Source organism: Chamaea fasciata, unplaced genomic scaffold, assembly GCF_029207755.1.
Source record: "Chamaea fasciata isolate MVZ Bird 193981 ecotype frontalis unplaced genomic scaffold, bChaFas1.0.hap1 SCAF_7, whole genome shotgun sequence".
Lineage (NCBI taxonomy): Eukaryota > Metazoa > Chordata > Aves > Passeriformes > Sylviidae > Chamaea > Chamaea fasciata.
Window position 1 is genome coordinate 59,518,178 of NW_027094092.1, and position 13,967 is coordinate 59,532,144.

Sequence of the window (13,967 nt, forward strand, 5' to 3'; positions counted from 1 at the left end):
CTGTGTATATGCAAACACAGCAGAGTTGGTCTTGGAGCCCAAAAGTCTGCTCTGAAAATCCTCAAGCACACACAACACTCTCCCTTTATCAGTGCCAGTTTGTAGATATGGCTGACACCATTCCAAAACGCAGCTTCATCAAGTGGCTGATTCATCAGTGAGCATTTCTTATACTGGAAAATCCAAATAAATGTTTGTGTAAGAACCACAGCAGCAGGGAGCAGTCCCTTGTAGGGCAGTCACCTCCAGTTCTGCCCCAACAAATGTAACAAGCTGGGCCTTGGACATTTATTGGGGGTTCTTTTCCTCACCTGTTTAGTTTTTTAATGCCAACAAGATCCCAAGAGAAGCAAACCCCATCCATCTGGAAGCTGTGACCTTTTTCAGTTCCTCTGCCATGCTGCAGCACATCAGCAGAGGGAGCAGGACCAAACTGGATCTTTTGTATTTCCTTTCTCCAGCTCAGCCTGAGACAGCAGCACTTGCTGAAGTCTCCCAGGTGTGCCCAGGTCTCCTTCCCCCTTCCCCAGCCAGCAGCAAGACCCTCTCCTTGTCCAGTTATCTACACAGGTTCCAAGGAGGTTTCCTCTGCTCCAGAACTGCACAGATGCTACTCTCCAAAGGGCCAAGACAGAAAATACAGTTTTGAAGTTGGGAAGTTCACACGTTGGGCTTCATGCTGTGACATCCACACAGGAAAGAATGACTAGAATGAAATCTCAGCATAAGATGGGCCATTTTCCTTCGAAAATTCTAAGCTAAACTCTTTAATCTGATGAAACAAACCCTCCTAAGGTCACTCCATAAAGCAACTACAATACAAAGTAACAGGAGTCTTAACAAAATACGAGTGGCTGCTCTTCAAATACTTCCAGCAAAGCACTCCCTCAGGCAATGATATTTCATGTGTATTATGCTATGTTGTCACTCTGTACTATAATCTCAGAGACATTTATCTGCTGCTAAATGATCACCAGCATTAGTGGCTCCCTTAAGATGAGTATTTCAATTAGACTTCACACTTTAATTGAATAACAATTCAGCAGAACACCAGGAAGGAAAAGTAACTAGGCCAGCACTGGGCTTTACACACCACAAAAGTCACCTGTGAGAACTCCCTGCCTTTCTTTCAAATCAGCAAGCTGCCACAAAGTTTTGCGGTGATTTCCCAGCACCCATCTGCTCGTGCATGAGCATCCAGCAGTTTTGGCAAAGCATTTATTTACCTTTATCTTCATCTGCTGAGACTCTTGGTAGCTGACGTGGATTTTGCTCTGGAAGGTGCCGTGCTCCTTCTCCAGCGCGTTGATGCGCTCGCGCATCTTGGCCGTGAGCAAACCATTCCTCTCCTTCTCTGCAACCAGCTCCTGGCGTGGGGAGTGACAGGAAAAGGGAAACAAGTCACCCACTGCTGCTTTCTGAAGGCTGAGAGTCTTTAAGAGAACTAAAAACACAGCAAGTGTGTATCAAACAGAAGTCAGCGTCAAATCTTCGCTCAGCAAATTTACAGAATCAGACCAAACTTCCCAAACCTTATGCTGATCCTGTAACACCACAAATCCCAATTTAAACACTGGTCTTGCGTTGTCTCAGAAGAGCTGGGAGTCTTATTTCTATCAGGTCTGGCCAAATCACAGAGTCCTAACAAGTTAAACCACTGATATGACAGAGGACAAAGCTTAGATTTTCATCCCAGGTTTAGCAAAATGGAAGAACACAGGTAAAGAACCGTGGCAAAATAGAGCACTTTAGAACAAAATAATTGCTTTGCAGCGGGTTGCAAAGCCAACAGCTTTGCCACAGGAGATGGGCTATTAGTGCACTACAAAGGCCAGAGAAGCCCTGAATCCCACCAGCATGATGCCATATTAGAGCTTTCAGATGAAAATACACATTGCTTTTGAATCTTTTATTAGCCAGTAATTCAACCCAGACACCTGAGAAATCCACAGAGCTGCTCCTCTGCAATATAAATGCACTTGCTGTAGTAAGCAAAAACATTAAGTGCAGCTTTCAGCAGCTCCCATCACACAAATAGGAATTTGTACCACCCGAGCTTCAGGTGTTTCCAGCCACACAGCTCCTAACACTGCCAGGGAGCCCTGACACAATTCAAGTGCTCTAAATTATTAGCCTGAATACCTTCCATCTCTTTGGAGTAATTATAGTCTTTTTCACCTTTTAGTTTAAATAAAAGCTATTCTGTCCTGTAGATCAAACAAGTTCCAAGGCATTTCTGCAAATACAATACAGACAGCTTGAAACTTTTTTTTTTTTTTTTTTTTTAACCAAGATGCAATTAAAAGAAAAGCATCTGGACACACTGCAGCCTCCTCCATCCTACACCAATCCCACCATTCATTTGCAGCTCTCAGTAACTCAGCTACCCCGTGTCAGGGCAGAACCAGAGATCCTGGGAAGATAAACTTTTCTTCAGTATGTGTTTGGCCAAATAGCCCTGAGTCTTGAGGTACTCAGCTCTTGCTCTCATTTATCCTCTCCAGGTGTTATCTTTATCAAGATCCCTCCAGGAATTGTTCTGCACCTTAAAGCACCTTTAGCTTTTGACAGTGTTTTCAGAGAAACACATCAACTGGAAGATAAGAGCTTTTATCAGTCAAGCTGAGCTTTATCCCTTGTTTATTCTGATACTTCAGCAACGCAGCTTTTATCCATCTTCTCCCAGCTTTTCCCCTCCCCAGTCCAGATGGGAAAAACCCCTGGTGACTCCTACCTCTCTACACTTCCTGCCTCTCCTTTACAAGCACCACTTTGCAGATGTTCTTTCCCCGACCACATCTGCATTCCTGACACTCAGATTCCTTCAACCATTCCCTCTGCTCCTTCAGCAGCAGTTCCCTCTCTCCAATTTGATTCTGCAGTCCTGAGCCAGTTTCTTTTTTCCCTCCAAACACATTACAAGCCCCTTTCTCCCTACAGTTACACAGTGACTATCCCAAACCTCTTGATCCCACTTGTAAACATCTGTGCCCTGACAGGACCGTGCACAATACCCACTCCCTTCTTCCCTTCTCATCTCCCAAGGCTCCCAACTCCTGCATCCTCTGGCCACTCTGCTCCCAACCTTTGGCCACTCAGCTTTCTGTGCCCAAGTCTAATGCTCATGTGCTTCCAGACCAGCCAAAACACATAAATCTTTCTTCCCAAGACTCCAAAATTCAGTCTGTATCTGCCTCATTATTTGGTCTACCGTAACCGTTTTCCTCTGAAACGTTCATAAAAAGGCAAATTCTTATAAACTGGTTTTGACAGTGACGCATCAGCATCCAACTCCAAAGCAATCAGAGCTGCACCAGGGGCTAAGCAAGCAGTCTGCACTTTCTGTATCTTCCTTCTTGAAGAAAACCAATGATTGTTGTGCCTAGAAGCACACAGGCGCGTGAATGCTACGATATGGACCAAATTAAAACCGCACTGCAGGAAAGACATTTAATATTTGCATCCACAGAACAGTCTCGTAGCAGTGAAGGAAGTGCTTTAAAAGTAACCATTTGAAAAGAAAAACAGGCTCAGCTTACAAGTCTCAGTAAATGAACTCCCTGGAAAAACTACTGGAAAGTAACTGCATAAATACATTGTAAAACCAAACGTAGTGTCCTGGTAAGCTTTTTCAGTAAAAATATCCCACCTTTTGGCTTATTCTAAACTCAGTAAACCAGCATTTGCTGGCTGCTAGTCCCACAACTCCATGCTCTTCTCCATGCCCATGAACACCTCAACATTTACCTGGGAGAGCTGCTTGCACTGCTCCTTTGCAACAGCTGCCTCCTCCTTCATCGCCGCGAGCATCTTCTCCTTGTCCTGGAGCTGGTGCAGAGCTGCAGCTGTCTCAGCCTTGCTGGCCTGCAGCAGGATGACATAAAAATAACCACAAGTAGTGGCACAGCACACTAAAAGGCAGCAGAGCAAACCTGAGAGGAGGAAACACCCCCTCCTGCCCCCAAATTTTCCATCTGCAAGGTGCACGTGGCACCACCGTTCCCAGCTCTGCCACTAATGGATCCCATTTCACCAGGCAAAGAAATGCATTTGCAAAGCATGGAAACCAATTAAGAGAGTAAATGGGCTCTTAAGGTGCTTCCCATTGGAAGAGAGCTGCTGTGGTGGCAGTGGGGAAAATAAAGAACAGCCATTAAGAGAAATAATGGGAAAAGATGCAGGGATGCTGAATCAGTCAATAGCTGCGGTGGGAAGGACTTCCAAGATCAACTGGTGCATGCTCAGAGCAGGTATAATCCAACAAATGTAATTGCTTGAAATATCTCACCACAAAGGGAAAAGAAAACACGGATCTGGCATCTCCTTCCACTTCCCAGGAGAGCCTCCAGCTGATGCAATTACGTTTCTGTTGGCACACTGATGCAAAGTTTCAGAGATACTCCAGGGAATAGACCTAGAGGGACAACCCCCATGGTCCTGCTACTTGCATACTAGTCCTACAAATGAAATAAATGCCATAAAGAGCACAAATTCTGTGTGTTTGTGCTCAGATTGGACCCAGTGAAGTGTGATGGTTGCCCAGGGTGGTTGTGCAGTCTCAGCCCTTGAAGGTTTCAAGCCCAGACTGGATAAAGCCCTGAGCAGCCTGTGCTGACCTCAGACCTGGTGCTGCTTTGAGGAAGAGATTGGACTACTTGGACTTCCCTCATTGAAGGCTGATAACTGAAGAAGGAAAGAAGTGTCAGTACCATAAACGGACCCTGAATTTGTTTGGAAATTCTCCTTTAGTGGTAATGTGCATGCCTGCAGTACAACCACACTGTCAGTGACTTGCACGAGCTACAGAGAGAACACAATTCACACTTCCACCTACAAAAAACTTCCCTTTTTTTTTGTATACAAACCCAGGAACTCATTTTCATCCTAAAGGTTCACCTTTAACACCAAACCTTCCTTTAAAAGAAAGAAAAAAAAAAACCAGAGCAAGCAGGGTGGCTGCTCCAACAGGCAACTCCATTCCAAGGGTAGCACTACTGAGTTTTGTCCTTGGAGGTTTTCAAGATCCAACTGGACAAAACCCTGAGCAACTTGCTCAGAATTCAGTGTTGGACCTGTTCTGAGCAGGCAGCTGGACTGCACAGCCTCCTGAAGCCCCTCCCTGCCCAAATTGTGTTGTTATGCTGATACATTGCATTAACTGCACTGACACAGGCCAGTTCTGCATTTCTGGTACTGTGTCTGGAGAGGAACTCAGGATTGCGAGAGTCCAAGTGTGACACACGGGATGTGACAAGCACAAAGTGACACCCACAGTGAGTCATGGCAGGGAGGAGTAGGTGTGAGCCCAGAAACAGGACGAGAAGCAATGGCCACAAACTAAAACACAAGAGCTGCTTTCCCTGGAGGATGGCAGAGACCTGGAACAGCTGCCCAGGGAAGAGATGGAGTTTCCCTCTCTGGAGACATTCCTGTGTCACCTGCTCCAGCTGACCCTGCCTTGGCCAGGGGCTTGGACTGGATGGCCTCCAAAGCTCCCTTCCAACCCCAAGGATTGTGTGATTCTGCATTGGTAAGATATTGGTGGACATCATTCTCTTCTGTCTTAACTACAAGAATTAAAAAGAACTGCCAAGCACTGGCACAGGTTGCCCAGATGGGTTTTGCAGACCCATTCCCTGCAGGCTTCAAGATATCCAGACTGGATAAGGCCCTGAGCAGTATGGGCTGACCTCAGAGCTGGTCCTGCTTGAAGTTATGAGGCTGGACTCCAAACCTGAATTGCCCTACAATCCCATGAAAAATATCCAAAGAAATCAAACTACACTGTATAGACTTGCAAAACACAGAATCAGCTGATGAAGAGCACAGCCACAGCAGCTTGTTCTGAGTTCCTCCCACAGCTTTATCCTATGTAGGCATTCGGGGAAGACCACTCCCAAAAGTCACTGGCCATCCCTCCCTGTGCCAACACACACGAGTCAGCAGCAGAATTCCTGCTTTATTCCTTGGTCTCCTGGTCTTTCCAAGTGGCCAGAGCCACCCCTGGCATGGCACATGGCAGCTCAAAGGCTCATTCCTGTATGCAAGGCAAGCACAGAGCAGCAGGAGAGGAGAGAGTCTTCCAGAGTCCCCAGATCACAACAGAATGCTGACAGAGCTGATCTGACAGCACCTCTTCCAATTTCTGTTTGTTCAATAAGTTTTGAATTTCCCCCACACTCCACAGTCATTCACCTTTTGCAAGAAATCGTGAATTGCACCAGATTTTTCCTTTAACACCTCCACTACACAACGGGCCTCGTCTTCAGAGAAGATCATGTTCTTCATGGATGTTACAAAATCCTTGAATTTTACTTCAGCATTCTCTGCAACACAGAAGGGAGGATTTATTTACTTTGGACTCCATACAGAATTATTTATTTTGCCTTGAAACAGCATGTGATGGGGTATCATTATGCATTATGTTTAATTCCAGTCTGAAATGCCAAGAAGCAAGAGGTCATGAACATTCAGCAAAAACAACATCTCTCCAATTTAAACCCGATAACAATCTGCCAGCTGATAGTTTTGGGAAAAGAGAAAATCCCACCACTTTGTTTGCACAGTTGGTAACGTTTATAGTGTTGCTAGCAAGAAGACAAAGCATAACACAGATTTTTGGAGGAGAAAAATAGCATAAATGTGAAAAATTGAAGAGTCCTTTCCAGTGTATCATGACAGTAATTTAAACTGAGCTCTCAATTTGGAGGACAGCCTGGCTGTGCAAGCAATATGCACATGAGAAGTTAATTAATTTAAAAACTGGCACATTTTTGATTACAGTATATGGAAGACAAAAATATTAACTTCCAAATTTAGATTGAGGGAACTGCTGCAAGAAGAGTTCAGCAGTAGGAAGATAAATCAGTTAGATCCCTTTTAATGGCTGACCAAGTGCTTAAAAAGACCCACACAAGGAAAGACAATTCAACCGAACTATTCTCTAACAGAAAACACTGCTCACAAACAGGCTGCTCACAGACAGGTCATTAGGTGGCCCTCTGACTCCAGGAATTGGGAGCACAAGACCAAGGCACCCCATACCTCTGCCAAATATTCACCAGTGTCCAAAAGTATGTGAAGGGATGGGAAAAATTAAAAAAAGCACAAGCTTAGAAGTGATGCTTGGTCAGAAATTGTCCCACAGAACACGGAGACAGGTCTGAGTTTCTCACCACAGGTGCTAAACATGCCCCTGAAACCAAGTTACACATCAAACCCAAAGATCTGTCGGAGAAATAAGCAAAGAACAAAGAAGCAGCAGTGACACTATGCCCTAAAAGAAATTATCAAGCATAAAATCACTGAATGACAGAGCATGGGGAGGGAGTGCTGAGGAATTCTAGCACACTCTCTCCTAGTCCTATATCCAACTTAGCCTTCACTTCGGCTCACATCAGTGCTGCATTGACATCATCAGTGATGCTGTTTCCAGGAATATGCCAAGATCCTGAGACCACAGCCCGGTGAGCCTGGAACTGATCACAGCTGGGCCAGGACCTGCCCCAGCCCTGCGCTCCCTGAAGGCACAGAGACCTTGCCCTCGCATCCAAGGAGCTTACAATTAGAGCAGGGCAAGATTTCTATATCGGGAGGGCAAATCCCAGCTGACACAGGAGAATTAGGAGTTCGTGGAGAAGGTCACAGCGTGCAGAGGAAATGAGAAGGGACGGCTGCACGTGAGGGGCTTTGATGCTGCAGGACAGTAACGTGCAGCCACTGAGCCAGAAGCACATGAGGAGCCTCAGGAATGTGGGAATCCAATTAAAGAGCTGCCAGGAAGCTTTTGAGGGGGGATTTTAGAAGACAAGACTGAAAAAGAGAGGTTCCAAAGGGTAAAGTGAGTGACCAGGCAGTGCTGAAGAATCAGCCTTCTGCCCAAACCTGAGCTGGGTGTCACTGCTCAGCTGCCTGGCTTCTCTCTGGCTGCTCACAAATTTGAGGTCTCACCTCATGGCTCAGTAAGTTTGTCAGGCTTTGAGATGGTCAGAGGCCTATTTAAAGCTTCGGAGTGGAACACAATGCTCATTAATCACTCCAGGCATTTGTGGGAGAGTATGAAGGAAGTTTCCCTGTCCCAACCAATTCCAGCTGCACTGAAGGGAAAATTCAGGAGTCTCCCTGGAAACTGCCAGACTCTCTCCACTGACAATCTGCTTCAGGTCACTCTGTATTGCACTGGGTCAGCCTCAGATAGCTCCATGAACAGCCCTAGAGCATGCAGGCTGCCCTCCCAGCCTCCAGCAGACTCCAAGAGCTTGTACTGAACACCCTGGGTTGGGAGTCCATCCCTGTGAGCAATGTCTGAACTCCCCACTGTGAACTCCCTCGCTGCATCTGTGTGGTCTGTGATCACCCCTTTGCTCACTGGGGACACAAAAGCCCAGTCAGAGCTGAAAGGATTCAGATGGCACAGAGCCCTTTCCACAGTGCCAAAGACAAGGCAGAAACGAGCACACACAAGAAGAGCATCCTGCAGCCACAAATGTTCTCCCCAGATCCCTTCCTCACATGACATCAGAGAGGATCCCCCTCCCCTCTTCCCTGTTGAAGTCTGCAAGCAGGCTGTGCCAGGAACAGACTGAATGATCAGTTTCTTACCTTTATCTGTTTCGTTCTTCAGTTTCTTGCCACTGCTCTTCTGGATGCCCTCATTCACATTGTGTTTTACAACTTCAACCGGCTCACGCTTTTCCAAAGTGCCTGAGTCAGAATTATCCATCAAAGGAATATAAGTAGTTGCTTGAATAAGAGGTTCATCCACCAAAACTGTAATCATAAGTCCACAGGATGGGTTAAAGCTTTGTAATAACTGACACCAACATTTTTAGAAAAGGTGCCTAACATATTAAGAGTTGAAGTAAAGCATCTCTAACCTCAATGGTTAGTTATACTCTCCATTTCTACTATCCTTCACAGTTTAACTCATTAAAGGTCTTCAGGTAAGTCCATTAAATAAAGGTCTCTGATGCATAGTAATTTAATAGCTTCAATTAAATTTCTACTTCCAAAGCTGTCTTTCAGCATTTTAACAAGAAGAACAGAAGAACCTTCCCATTTGACTTTCATTTCACTTTAGTAAGAAAGTTGCACGTTGCATCAATGCGACGGTTTTACTTGTGGCTGTGCAGGAAGGAAATCATTCAGCATCCCTAAAATATGAGTAAAGCCTTTTGTCTCTATTCTGTTAAAAGCTGGCACTTCACTGCCAGCATTTTCATGGATTACATCACCTGTGAACACAACCACTTAGGCAGAACACGCAGCAAGGGCAGCAATCGAGCTTATTCTGCACGTAGACTCCACTGCACTTAATGAAGATCTCTCATCTGTCAGAGCAGGCCTTGGGCATCATTAACATGCAGAGAGCTACCCAGAGGTACTGCCCAACCCCAGGTCTCCACTCCCACACCACTGGATCACCATGGTGAGGAGCAGCCTCTGCCCAAAGAGCTCTTCAGCAGAGACAAAAGTAGGTGAGGGGAGAGCAGGAGTGACAGACCCGGGGCAAGGGGCACAGCCAGAGCTGCAGCTGCTGCTTGCCCAGCTCCTGCTCCACACTGCCTGCAGGATGCCAGAGGCTGAGCATGGGCCAAAAGGAAAATCACTGCCCCAGCCAGCCCAGACTGCAGGGCTGATGGACAACAGATGCCAGGTAGCAGCATAGAGAGAGGAGGAATTGGGTGGGATGCAGGGTTCTGGGCATCAGTGCAGAACAAGTATGCTGCCTGAGAGCCAGCTATAAAACACTCCTAAATTCTGGCTGCTGTCAAAGGAGGAGAACAGGCCAGATGGACCTTTTTGTGTCACCTGGTGTCTCTCCACTTATGCAGCCAGCAAACACCTGCAGGTCCACTGCAAGCTCAGAAGAGAGGAGAGCTCTCCTCTAGCAGAAACAACCAGCAGCTACTCCAGCTGCTCTCCTCTTATTTTCCCTTTCTCTCCTTATTAACTTCTCCCTCCTTTCAAAACCTTTTTTTGTATCAATGAGACATTTTGCAGCATGAAATCCCCACAGTCATGTCTTGGCCAGTCCTGGTGGCCACCACAGCTCATTTTTATTCTGTCATTTGGGAGAGCTGGCTTGAAAAGAAAACAGTTTGCATTCAAATAATGCATGAGTTACTGCCCTATAGCACTGACAGCTCAGCTTTGCTGCCGGCTGAGCTGGCACTGATATTTATTGCCACGTACAGATAAGTATATGGCCCATAAAAAAGTACAATGCACCCATTTCCACCAGAAAAAGCGAAAGAACGTCCATAAAAGGTGATGCCATGCTAAGTTCCCCATCAGTAGGCTTTTTCCAGGAACCATTCAGGAGTTTTTCAGCTATACAGGAACCCTACAGTGCAGATCTGCACCCTGGTAACCTGAGCGAAGTTTAAAGGGAACAGTGGGCAACAGTGTGTCCTCCAGAAGCAGCCCCTGAGCTTCCAACTTCAGAGCTGCCCCAGCAGAGAAAGACTTGACAAGCTAACAAGGTGGCCTCAGAGAACTTCATGGTCACACTGTGTCCAAAAGCCAGACACAACAGCATTCATTGTAAAAAAAATTAAAAAAAAAAGAGAAAAACACACACACACAGAGGCACAGTGAGCCAAGAGGACACAAGAAGCAGCATCTTGGCAGAGAACAAGGGATGACGAACACTGAAGGCCTTGACAGCAAAGATGAACAGTTTATGTTGGAGCAAGAGCCAGCCAACAAAAGGACAATAAGAGAGGAATGTGGTCAAAGCAACTGGCTGAAAAAAACTGCAATCTTGTTTGGGGCAGATGACTGCAGCAGCGCCAGACATGCCTTGCACAGAGCCTGCTCAGCTTTTACTCTAAGTCTGCACATTACTCCTCATTCAAGCGTGGATGTTTGCATCCAAGAGAGCCCAGAAAGGTTCACAACATTCATTATCTCATGCTCCAGTGGTACCAGATGTTCATAAAATTCAACAGGAGCTCAGGCTCAGCCATCTTTTCTACCTGGAATTCCTGCTTTTTCAAATCAAAAGAGTTACTATTCTACGAGTTCCTTTTCCAAAGGAAGAGAAACTGAAGCATGGATGGCAAAAAGGTTTAACTGAGCAACGTCACAGACTGAATTCTTACCATTATCAACCTTCTGCTTCTTTGCAGAGACCTTCTTCTTCCCCGACACATTTTCTTGTTTTATCTCCTGGTGGAGCAGCACTGGCTCCTGCTTTTTGGCAGGAGACACAACAGAATCAGTCTTACTGTCTTGATCATCTGCAACAGACAATTGAGACAATATATGCTCTTCTGTATATTCTGAGCATTACTTTTCAACCAGCAGATCTGTAATAACCAAATTCTCCACTCCCAGGAAAACAAACTCACACCTTTTAAATCAGAACATGAATTTATCCACATATACACACACACACAGAGACTCACGCGCACAATTCCCAGATCAGGAGAGACCCCAAAGCAACAGGAAGGTTTAGCAGAGTCAAGAGCTACAGCACCCAGTGATTTTTAAGACAGGAGTCTCATGTGCAAGCGGAACACACGGCAATGCAAGGAACAGTTTAACAACTCCAATCCAGATTTCACTGTGACAGAGCAGACAGCACATATTACCCATATTAGTTTTTTATTTAGAAGTGCACTTTACCCCTCCGTGAACCCACTTGGGCACTTTAAACACACACCCCCAATAGCTACTGGGACTGTGAGAAGCAGAAAATAAGTGTTTCCCCATTAGGGAGCTGTTCTTTTTAAATGCAGTTTCTAGTGAGATTTTTTTTTTATCATTTTGGACAGCCTGTGCTATATTAAGATTCTTGTCAGAGGTGACACGCACAGCACAGGGCTCTGGTGTCAGCTCCTGTAATCAAGGATAAGAGTTCATTGTGGCTGCCCTCAGAACTGTGCTTGCAGACCACATTTTAACTGTGCCACAGAGATTTTTGGAGAACACCCACAAACAAGATTGGATACTTTCTCTGTTGGTAGTGGGTGGGTCTTTTTTCTCCCCGTTTTTTTTTTTTTCCAAAAAAGAAAAAAATCTACCACATCAAGCAGCAATGTCATTCTTTTTCCTCACTCCCTGTGCAGACCTGCTGTGCCTGCATCTCACAAGGGGATCTGCAAATATCTTGGGTTCCATTTATTTCTAGAACTGGGTATTTTTATTCTTTTTTTTCACTTCTATTCCTAGTCAAGACAACCACAGTGAGACATGTCATCTGCTGAGGACACGGTCAAGACAGTCAGAAGTGATTCTGAAGAGTTTTTGGTCTGTTCTAGGTTGGATATTTCAGTCACAACAGCCAGACCAGTTTTAGCATCAGTTCTATTCAGTTACAGAGGTGTAGCAGGTGGGCAGCAATGAATCAACCACCAATCCATGAATCAGCCACCAAACACCTCTCTGTGCACTAAGCCTGCACTCATATAGTGATTTATTTTGCAGACTGCTGTGAGGTTTCTTGAGATGCCCTCCCTTATCAGAGCAACCACTCTTAGGATTCCACTTTTTCACAGCCTGGCTCAGAATGCACAGAGAAAAAAAAAAAAAATCTACTGACTTCTCTCAGGTAATCAAAATTTGGATTTGAGAGCAAAGCAGCTAAACCACAGAGCAAAGCAGAGGAACAAGCTACTCTGTTTCACTTCATCTTTGGGAGAAGAAAGCAAGGAAGGGAGGAGGAAAACCAGAGCACTGCTGCCAGATGAAAAACAGGGGGGGAAAAAAAGCAATAGCTCGTAAAAAAGGAGAAGGTTAGAAGGGAGCTTTGCCCCGTAGAGATCAGGCAGAACAGTTGTGAGAGACACTCTGTGGCCTTGCAAAAAAGCAGAACACAGTTTTGGCGTTCTGTGCAAGAAGCATATGCAACATCAGATACCCATTCCATTTTTCTGCTTCTTCTGCCCAGGCTTCTTCTTAGCTGCTGCTGGTTCAGATGGTGGAGTGGGCTGTTTTGTAACAGGGACTGGATCTACTTTCTTGCCTGAAGACTTGGATCCTTCCGAGTCCTTAGTTACGTGATCATCTTGGTTGGCCTTGTGCTTCTTCTCCTTCTTCTTCCTCTCCCTGAGGCCGGCGGGGGCCTCAGGGACGCCCGGGGGGACGGCAGCGACGTGCTCCTCATCCGTGCTCAGGGCATCAGACAGCTTGAAGTCCCGAGGGGCACTCTCCGAGTCAGACTCGTGGATGTTCCCGTTCTGAGCCTCTTTCTTCTTGTTCTTCTTCTTCTCGGTTTTCTTCTTGTCGGCCTTGGTGGGCGGGAACTTCAGGTCCCGCTTCTGCTTGGCGAGGACTTCGTCGTATAAAGTCTCTTTCATGAAAAGCCAGAAGAAGAGGAAGATGACCGTGATAACCACAGAAGGGATGAGGATGATGAAGTAGGTGGACTCGTAAAACTCCATTGTGCTTTTTTCTTAGCTATGATTTAAAAAAAAAAAAAAACCTATAGGAGAAAGGAGAAAAAAAAAAAAAAAAAGAAAAATTAGGTTTTGAACAGTTTTTCCCTCAGCGTTATTTCCTCCACCAACTATAGTAATAAAAGAAAATTTCTCATTGTCATAGAGTAGCCTCAAAGTAGCTTTAATAAAATTACCAAACTACATCAGCCATGGAACAGCTTCTGGAATCATTTACCACTCGCTCCGAAGTTGTTGGTCTGGATGGGAAGAAGTGCAGTTAGCCAGACTGCTGATCTGGGGAGAGAATAATTCCCTTCCCCTGCTTTTCTTCATCTTCCTCACTCTTCCTTCCCACATCACTTCCATAAAGTTAAAGCTTTTGGTTTCGGAAATACATGAGACAGCACTTCCAGAGGCTGTGAAGTAAGCCACCAGTATATGCAGAACACCACTTCTTTTTTTTTTTCTCCATGAAATAAGATTCTTATCCTGGCAAGTGGGAGTTAAATTTCACCTTCCTTTTGTTCCCAGATTTATGACAGCTTCAGAAGTGGAATGAGGTGAAGACAGGAGAGAGCCCCG

The 13,967-nt window shown here is 45.5% G+C and overlaps 1 protein-coding gene across 13 annotated transcripts in view; it reads right to left on the reverse strand.

The window, feature by feature from the left end:
• The window catches only part of KTN1 (kinectin 1), a 53,127-nt gene extending 39,698 nt beyond the window's left edge, over positions 1 to 13,429 (reverse strand). For 11 of the 13 annotated variants that reach the window (XM_066189082.1, XM_066189074.1, XM_066189084.1 and 8 more), the window contains exons 1-6: positions 12,866 to 13,429; positions 11,106 to 11,243; positions 8,602 to 8,769; positions 6,196 to 6,326; positions 3,748 to 3,864; positions 1,227 to 1,367 (exon numbers count right to left, since the gene is read on the reverse strand). In XM_066189082.1, the coding sequence (XP_066045179.1) occupies positions 1,227 to 1,367; positions 3,748 to 3,864; positions 6,196 to 6,326; positions 8,602 to 8,769; positions 11,106 to 11,243; positions 12,866 to 13,388 (1,218 nt within the window). In that variant the 5' untranslated portion in view covers positions 13,389 to 13,429. The remainder of the gene's footprint in view (positions 1 to 1,226; positions 1,368 to 3,747; positions 3,865 to 6,195; positions 6,327 to 8,601; positions 8,770 to 11,105; positions 11,244 to 12,865) is intronic. The other 2 variants (XM_066189078.1, XM_066189073.1) reach the window with 2 other exon arrangements.
• Positions 13,430 to 13,967: the final 538 nt, after the last annotated feature.